General features: G+C 41.2%; 1 protein-coding gene across 1 annotated transcript in view; it reads right to left on the bottom strand.

The window, feature by feature from the left end:
• Positions 1-8,387: 8,387 nt before the first annotated feature.
• dnajc8 (DnaJ (Hsp40) homolog, subfamily C, member 8) overlaps positions 8,388-8,841 on the bottom strand; it is an 8,507-nt gene continuing 8,053 nt past the window's right edge. The window contains exon 9 of the mRNA XM_016540782.1: positions 8,388-8,750. Within this exon, the coding sequence (XP_016396268.1) occupies positions 8,628-8,750 (123 nt within the window). The 3' untranslated portion in view covers positions 8,388-8,627. The remainder of the gene's footprint in view (positions 8,751-8,841) is intronic.

Below are 8,841 nucleotides of genomic sequence, written 5' to 3' on the forward strand. Positions count from 1 at the left end.
TGTGAGTGAGTGTGTGAGTGAGTGTGTGAGTGAGTGTGTGAGTGAGTGTGTGAGTGAGTGTGTGAGTGAGTGTGTGAGTGAGTGTGTGAGTGAGTGTGTGAGTGAGTGTGTGAGTGAGTGTGTGAGTGAGTGTGTGAGTGAGTGTGTGAGTGAGTGTGTGAGTGAGTGTGTGAGTGAGTGTGTGAGTGAGTGTGTGAGTGAGTGTGTGAGTGAGTGTGTGAGTGAGTGTGTGAGTGAGTGTGTGAGTGAGTGTGTGAGTGAGTGTGTGAGTGAGTGTGTGAGTGAGTGTGTGAGTGAGTGTGTGAGTGAGTGTGTGAGTGAGTGTGTGAGTGAGTGTGTGAGTGAGTGTGTGAGTGAGTGTGTGAGTGAGTGTGTGAGTGAGTGTGTGAGTGAGTGTGTGAGTGAGTGTGTGAGTGAGTGTGTGAGTGAGTGTGTGAGTGAGTGTGTGAGTGAGTGTGTGAGTGAGTGTGTGAGTGAGTGTGTGAGTGAGTGTGTGAGTGAGTGTGTGAGTGAGTGTGTGAGTGAGTGTGTGAGTGAGTGTGTGAGTGAGTGTGTGAGTGAGTGTGTGAGTGAGTGTGTGAGTGAGTGTGTGAGTGAGTGTGTGAGTGAGTGTGTGAGTGAGTGTGTGAGTGAGTGTGTGAGTGAGTGTGTGAGTGAGTGTGTGAGTGAGTGTGTGAGTGAGTGTGTGAGTGAGTGTGTGAGTGAGTGTGTGAGTGAGTGTGTGAGTGAGTGTGTGAGTGAGTGTGTGAGTGAGTGTGTGAGTGAGTGTGTGAGTGAGTGTGTGAGTGAGTGTGTGAGTGAGTGTGTGAGTGAGTGTGTGAGTGAGTGTGTGAGTGAGTGTGTGAGTGAGTGTGTGAGTGAGTGTGTGAGTGAGTGTGTGAGTGAGTGTGTGAGTGAGTGTGTGAGTGAGTGTGTGAGTGAGTGTGTGAGTGAGTGTGTGAGTGAGTGTGTGAGTGAGTGTGTGAGTGAGTGTGTGAGTGAGTGTGTGAGTGAGTGTGTGAGTGAGTGTGTGAGTGAGTGTGTGAGTGAGTGTGTGAGTGAGTGTGTGAGTGAGTGTGTGAGTGAGTGTGTGAGTGAGTGTGTGAGTGAGTGTGTGAGTGAGTGTGTGAGTGAGTGTGTGAGTGAGTGTGTGAGTGAGTGTGTGAGTGAGTGTGTGAGTGAGTGTGTGAGTGAGTGTGTGAGTGAGTGTGTGAGTGAGTGTGTGAGTGAGTGTGTGAGTGAGTGTGTGAGTGAGTGTGTGAGTGAGTGTGTGAGTGAGTGTGTGAGTGAGTGTGTGAGTGAGTGTGTGAGTGAGTGTGTGAGTGAGTGTGTGAGTGAGTGTGTGAGTGAGTGTGTGAGTGAGTGTGTGAGTGAGTGTGTGAGTGAGTGTGTGAGTGAGTGTGTGAGTGAGTGTGTGAGTGAGTGTGTGAGTGAGTGTGTGAGTGAGTGTGTGAGTGAGTGTGTGAGTGAGTGTGTGAGTGAGTGTGTGAGTGAGTGTGTGAGTGAGTGTGTGAGTGAGTGTGTGAGTGAGTGTGTGAGTGAGTGTGTGAGTGAGTGTGTGAGTGAGTGTGTGAGTGAGTGTGTGAGTGAGTGTGTGAGTGAGTGTGTGAGTGAGTGTGTGAGTGAGTGTGTGAGTGAGTGTGTGAGTGAGTGTGTGAGTGAGTGTGTGAGTGAGTGTGTGAGTGAGTGTGTGAGTGAGTGTGTGAGTGAGTGTGTGAGTGAGTGTGTGAGTGAGTGTGTGAGTGAGTGTGTGAGTGAGTGTGTGAGTGAGTGTGTGAGTGAGTGTGTGAGTGAGTGTGTGAGTGAGTGTGTGAGTGAGTGTGTGAGTGAGTGTGTGAGTGAGTGTGTGAGTGAGTGTGTGAGTGAGTGTGTGAGTGAGTGTGTGAGTGAGTGTGTGAGTGAGTGTGTGAGTGAGTGTGTGAGTGAGTGTGTGAGTGAGTGTGTGAGTGAGTGTGTGAGTGAGTGTGTGAGTGAGTGTGTGAGTGAGTGTGTGAGTGAGTGTGTGAGTGAGTGTGTGAGTGAGTGTGTGAGTGAGTGTGTGAGTGAGTGTGTGAGTGAGTGTGTGAGTGAGTGTGTGAGTGAGTGTGTGAGTGAGTGTGTGAGTGAGTGTGTGAGTGAGTGTGTGAGTGAGTGTGTGAGTGAGTGTGTGAGTGAGTGTGTGAGTGAGTGTGTGAGTGAGTGTGTGAGTGAGTGTGTGAGTGAGTGTGTGAGTGAGTGTGTGAGTGAGTGTGTGAGTGAGTGTGTGAGTGAGTGTGTGAGTGAGTGTGTGAGTGAGTGTGTGAGTGAGTGTGTGAGTGAGTGTGTGAGTGAGTGTGTGAGTGAGTGTGTGAGTGAGTGTGTGAGTGAGTGTGTGAGTGAGTGTGTGAGTGAGTGTGTGAGTGAGTGTGTGAGTGAGTGTGTGAGTGAGTGTGTGAGTGAGTGTGTGAGTGAGTGTGTGAGTGAGTGTGTGAGTGAGTGTGTGAGTGAGTGTGTGAGTGAGTGTGTGAGTGAGTGTGTGAGTGAGTGTGTGAGTGAGTGTGTGAGTGAGTGTGTGAGTGAGTGTGTGAGTGAGTGTGTGAGTGAGTGTGTGAGTGAGTGTGTGAGTGAGTGTGTGAGTGAGTGTGTGAGTGAGTGTGTGAGTGAGTGTGTGAGTGAGTGTGTGAGTGAGTGTGTGAGTGAGTGTGTGAGTGAGTGTGTGAGTGAGTGTGTGAGTGAGTGTGTGAGTGAGTGTGTGAGTGAGTGTGTGAGTGAGTGTGTGAGTGAGTGTGTGAGTGAGTGTGTGAGTGAGTGTGTGAGTGAGTGTGTGAGTGAGTGTGTGAGTGAGTGTGTGAGTGAGTGTGTGAGTGAGTGTGTGAGTGAGTGTGTGAGTGAGTGTGTGAGTGAGTGTGTGAGTGAGTGTGTGAGTGAGTGTGTGAGTGAGTGTGTGAGTGAGTGTGTGAGTGAGTGTGTGAGTGAGTGTGTGAGTGAGTGTGTGAGTGAGTGTGTGAGTGAGTGTGTGAGTGAGTGTGTGAGTGAGTGTGTGAGTGAGTGTGTGAGTGAGTGTGTGAGTGAGTGTGTGAGTGAGTGTGTGAGTGAGTGTGTGAGTGAGTGTGTGAGTGAGTGTGTGAGTGAGTGTGTGAGTGAGTGTGTGAGTGAGTGTGTGAGTGAGTGTGTGAGTGAGTGTGTGAGTGAGTGTGTGAGTGAGTGTGTGAGTGAGTGTGTGAGTGAGTGTGTGAGTGAGTGTGTGAGTGAGTGTGTGAGTGAGTGTGTGAGTGAGTGTGTGAGTGAGTGTGTGAGTGAGTGTGTGAGTGAGTGTGTGAGTGAGTGTGTGAGTGAGTGTGTGTGTGAGTGTGTGAGTGAGTGAGTGAGTGTGAGTGAGTGAGTGTGTGAGTGTTGTGCTGCTGCACTGTGTCCTCATGTCAGCTATATACAGTCTGTGTGTGAAAGCAGGTCAGACGCTGCAGTTGTTCTGGATTCTTTCCTCAGATGACTCTAAACACACACACACACACACACACACACACAGCTGTGGTCATGTTCGTCAGTAAGTCATGCGTCATTGGTGAGGGGTGGATTGGTTGTATATTCTTCAGGAATCAGGCGTCTGTGATGCTGACGGTGTGTGATGTTGTGTGCGGATCATTCTGACAGATGAATGTGTTCAGGTGAGAGTCCCTTCTCTTCACACTGATAAATACCCCAAACGGCCCGTGGACACAGACTGATTTCAGAGTTCACCTGCGGCCACTCATCATATTTACATGAACACTTTTTGAGAATTGCTTACGCTCGCTACAACTACTTTCAAAACGGACCAATATTTAATTCACCTAAATATTGCTGGATCTAAATCACAAACTTCTCCGTCTAAAATTTGGATGTTGTTCTTGCATTTTTTCTGAAGAAAGACAAATTTAAATATTGCTGAAAGCTAAAATATTAAATGCAATGGATGTAAATTTACTGAGTTATGCACTATTGTGTAGAGCAGTGTTTCCCAACCTTTTTTTAGTCGCGGCACCCTTTGGAAATTTTAACAAACTTGTGGCACCGTACAAAATTAATTTTGTCACAATATTTGAATTTCTAACTTCGATGTGATAATTTGAAAAGTATATTCGGTACAACACCCCTGCTCTCGACAGACGGCACCCCGGTTGGGAAACACTGCAGAGGAGGGTCAAAATGACATTTTTCATTTGAGATTCAGAGCCAAATTACAGGAGGGTAAAAATTATTTCAGAGAGATGGCAGCATGATATTTTCACGCAGAGATTGGTAGCTCTATTAGTAATATCTGTTGACTTCAGCAATCTGTGTTGCTTTATATGCCAATGGTGACCGTTCAAAAACAGGAAAAAATGCTCTTTTCAAGTTGATTCACGTTTGTTTCCCGAAGTTTGCATGGCTATAACTCAAGAAGTATTAAAGACATCTTAATGCCCTTTTAGATTTTGGCTCTTAACAAAGTATCTTCATTTTTAAGGCCCTGTGTGATTCATATATGATTCATTCTGAGAGATGCAGGGATCTAAAAATGGCTCTATGAGTCAGTTGTTAAATTGGGTCATGGTATGGCATTTTAACTCCATTTTACAGATTAGTGGATTACTCCGTAAATATACATCCATGATGTTTAATATTTGGCGTGTGTGTGTTTGGTAAGCACAGGTTTTGAGCAGCACATGAATGTCACTATTGTCTCGTCAGATTGTGTGTGTGTGTTTAGTTATAGTTATAAAATTGTCTCCAGAAGTGACCTAAATCTGACAGCTCCTCTAGGAACATCCTCGTTTCAGAAATGATTCGGAAAGTAAAGATGTTTCTTGAGTTTGGGTTCATATGCAGTCTGTGTATGACTGACCGAGATTGACAGTCCGTTCAGGTTTCACGTGCCTGTCAGTGTGTGTGTGTGTGTGTGTGTGTGTGTTACTGTGTCATCTTCACGTGTGTGTGACACTTACTCACTCTCCAAATTTTTTTTCTCTCTCCCTTCTACAGAAGAGGATTAGGGCCAAGCAATAAAAAAAAAACATCTCGAGATTAAAGTCTTTAAATTTCGAGGAAAAAAAACTCGTTAAATTTTGAGAAAAAAGTCGAAATAGCATTTTGAGAGTAAACTCGTTAAATTTGAAGAATAAAGTGGAAATAAAATGTTGAGAGTAAACTCGTTAAATTTGAAGAATAAAGTGGAAATAAAATGTTGAGAGTAAACTCGTTAAATTTGAAGAATAAAGTGGAAATAAAATGTTGAGAGTAAACAGTCTGGTTCCTTGTGTATGGGGTATATGTCGAATATCACCTGACCAAACACGGAAAACAGGTCTCATTGCTTCCACTTGTCGGAGAACGTGTTAACAGCCGTATTAAACAATAGCGATATCTATGGACTTTTAAGATAATCAGTTAAACTAGCTAACTGTTTTTATTGTTGATGTTTTATTCAATTTTTATATCTAAATGTGAAAAGAATAAAAATATCAACTTTTAGATATCAGTCCGCATATGTGATGGACATTGGTTATGATCATCATTGGTATCTACTTTGAAGGCATCTTGAGTAAAACTGCTTCATATTTAACTAAGCATATGCAAAACGCTTGAACCGGAAGCGACGAGACCCGGTTAACAGAATACGGAAGTCTGTTGCGCATAACCACTATTTCATCTGGTTGGACGTAGTTAAACTGCTTGTCCAGTGGCGGAGGTCGCGGAGTAATGCACTTAGATGCAGCTGTGATGTGATCGAGGGTTCGAAGCCGTCTTTTGCAGAGCTCGCTCTTCTTCCTTTTCTCATCACATATCACAGTGCAGAAGTGGAAATCAATTGCCTAACGAGTGTTTAATTATAATCTATTAATTAGTGGTAGGCAGGCTATAGGGAGGGCTTTGTTGTCCCAATAAGGCAGCACCTATTTAATCATTTTAATTAATAAAATCATATTCATTCATTGTATTGCATTGCATTGACATACATTAACAGGATGCAATAATGACAATGTACAACAATACTGAGGTGCAAAGAGCATCTGTCACTGTTTAGAAGTACAAATAGCATCTAATGACTATTTACACTTATTGCAGAGATCTGCTACTTTTACATAACATAAATAGAATTGCTGTTGTCACTTAGTGTAAATAGTATATAGCACTGTTTTGACTCTAAATAGCATCTATGGCAGGGGTGTCTAAAGTCCGGCTCGCAGCTTGTCTAGCGAAATGTAGCCTATTATATATGCAAACATAATTTACAAATCAGGCCGTTTCACGATGTCAACACAAGCTGGCAGCACTAAATCTTATGCCAGATGTATCAGTAAAACGTGATAACTCGTATGCGCTGTCATTTCTGTAGCGCACCGAAAGCGTGTGTGATCCGTGCTGCACAGAGCGTTATTATCTCAGGCCACCACTAGATAGCGCTGTGAGAAGCGTTCGAGTTTAAAGCACAGCTCTCCGATACAAACCACCGTGATTTAAACTCGGTTAAAGGCAGATGAATCTGTCCTGACATTCTCAACAACACTGACGCGGAAAACTGGAGAAACACTGTACGACAACAATCAGTTAGACTGTGTTTTCTCTCAATTTAACAAGCTTTTTCTTGAAATTTAATGACTTTTTTCTTCTAATTTAATGTTTATGCTGAGCATTTTATTTAGACTTTTTTCTCTAAATTTAGCACGTTTTTTTCTTAAAATGTAACGACTTTTTTCTCGTAATTTAATGAGTTTATTCTCAACATTTATATTTCAATTTTTTTTCTCAAAACGCAATGCTGTCATTCTTGAAATGTAATGATTTGAGTTTATTCTCAATTTTATTTTGACTTTTTTCTTGAAATTTAACAAGATTTTTCTCGCAATTTAAGGAGTTTATTCTCAGCATTTTATTTAGACTTTTCTCTAAATTTAGCAAGTTTTTTTCTTAAAATGTAATTACTTTTTTCTCGTAATTTAAGTTTATTCTCAACATTGTGTTTTGACTTTTTTCTCAAAATTTTACGACTTTAGTCTCGAGATGGTTTTATTGTTTTTTTTATTATTGCTTGGCCCTAATCCTCTTCCGTACTTAAAAGACCCTTTGCTTTTATTGCTTAATTTTTTTCTCTTTACATTTTTTTTCTCTTAAAACATATTTTTTTTCTCTCTCCAAAAACATTTTTCTCTCATCAGAAAATGTTTCTCTTCAAAAAACCTTTTCCCATAAAACTATTTTTCTTTCCCAAAATTTTTCTGTTAAAAAAATCTTTTTTAGAAGATTTTTTTCTGCTTTTTAAAAAAAATCAGTGATCTTTTTTTTTTTAGATTTTCATTTGATTTTTTTCTCTTTTTTTGTTTTTTTGTCTCTTGATGAAAAATGTCTCTCATCAGAAAACTCTTATTAAAAAACTTTCCTCAAGAGGCAACATGAGAGAGAAAAATTTATTTAATTTGAATCGTACCAGTCATGAAGCTGGTTCTTCAGCTGAAGACACAGCCCAGTTCTTTCCAGACCCTTCTGCGTCTCTGACTGAGCTTCTGCTCTAGTTTATATTTCATTCCTGTCTTTGTGTAAATATCACGTACTCCTGTAAGAAAAACTGCTTGGGATGACCTCAGTCACTTTGAATAAACGTGTCTGCTGAATTCATGCAAATACGAGTCTTAATTTGTATATAAATCATGTCCTTAAAGTCTTTTATTTATAAAGGTCTTTTATGTGGATTGAACTCCGCATTAAAGCAGTTTTAATATGTATTTCTGCCCCATAAAGATGTGCGAGCTGATAAAACCGAGCAAGGGCAGAGCATTTGAGGATGATGAAGGAATGTTTTCATCAGCAGAAACAATGGTGTGTGTGTGGCTCGTGAGGGTAATCAGTCCCAGACACTCATCAGTGCTCGAGCACAGCGACACCTGCAGGACCAGCGCTGCTTCTGGCACTGAGCTCGAGCTTGCTGTGTTGAAGATTCAGATGTGTGTTTACTGTACAACACTGCGACCTGCTGTTCATAACCATACATTATTTTTTTTTTATGTTTAAAAAATATAGTTTTTAATATCTCCCCAAAAAATATAATTTAGAGAAGCACGGGGTTATTATAGGTAACTAAAACTATAGCAAAAAAGTAAACATAACTTTATATAACTAAAACATTTCTCAATGTTTAAAAAAAACACATAGTTTTATATTTATGTGAAGACTGAAATTGTATATATATATATACTGTGTGTATGTGTACATATATATATATATACACATATACAATATAATTTTAACTAAATTAGTTCAAATTTAGTTATGTATAAAACTATAAAAATTCAAACACAAAACTTAAAATAAAAAAAATCTAAAATGTTTTATTCATTTGTATATTTATTTTTGCTGTAATAAAAAAAAAAAAAAAAGTATATTAATAAAAATTATACCAGTGTCTCAATGAAGCCGAAACAACACGGATGAAGAACTTCAGATTTAATCCATTTAATATTAAAACTCTTCCTCTCACAAACAAACATGAAACTCATACAGTCAGACAAAAACAAAGGTGTAACTGTGTACAATATAAAACCTAGAACGAGATATCTACAAACAAATGTTTATTTGCAGAAGGAACAGCGCGTCTGAGGAAAGGTCTGTTGGACAGGACTGAGGCTCAGGATCTTCGTCTGTACAGCGGAGCGTCTCAGGAGCGTCTCAGGAGCGTCTCACTCGCGCTGCTCCATCTTGACTTTGGGCGGCTTGAGGAACGTGCGGTTCTTCTTCTCTTTCTTAGTCTTGCCTTTGGCCTGGAAGCTCCTCCAGCTGTCCACACGTCCATCACGCGTCTCCTGAGGACACACACACATATACACACACACACGTGATGAGACCGGAGCATCTCTCACACACACACACACACACACACACACACGTGATCAG

The sequence above is a fragment of the Sinocyclocheilus rhinocerous genome, unplaced genomic scaffold (genome assembly GCF_001515625.1).
Source record: "Sinocyclocheilus rhinocerous isolate Xijiao unplaced genomic scaffold, SAMN03320098_v1.1 scaffold1119, whole genome shotgun sequence".
Lineage (NCBI taxonomy): Eukaryota > Metazoa > Chordata > Actinopteri > Cypriniformes > Cyprinidae > Sinocyclocheilus > Sinocyclocheilus rhinocerous.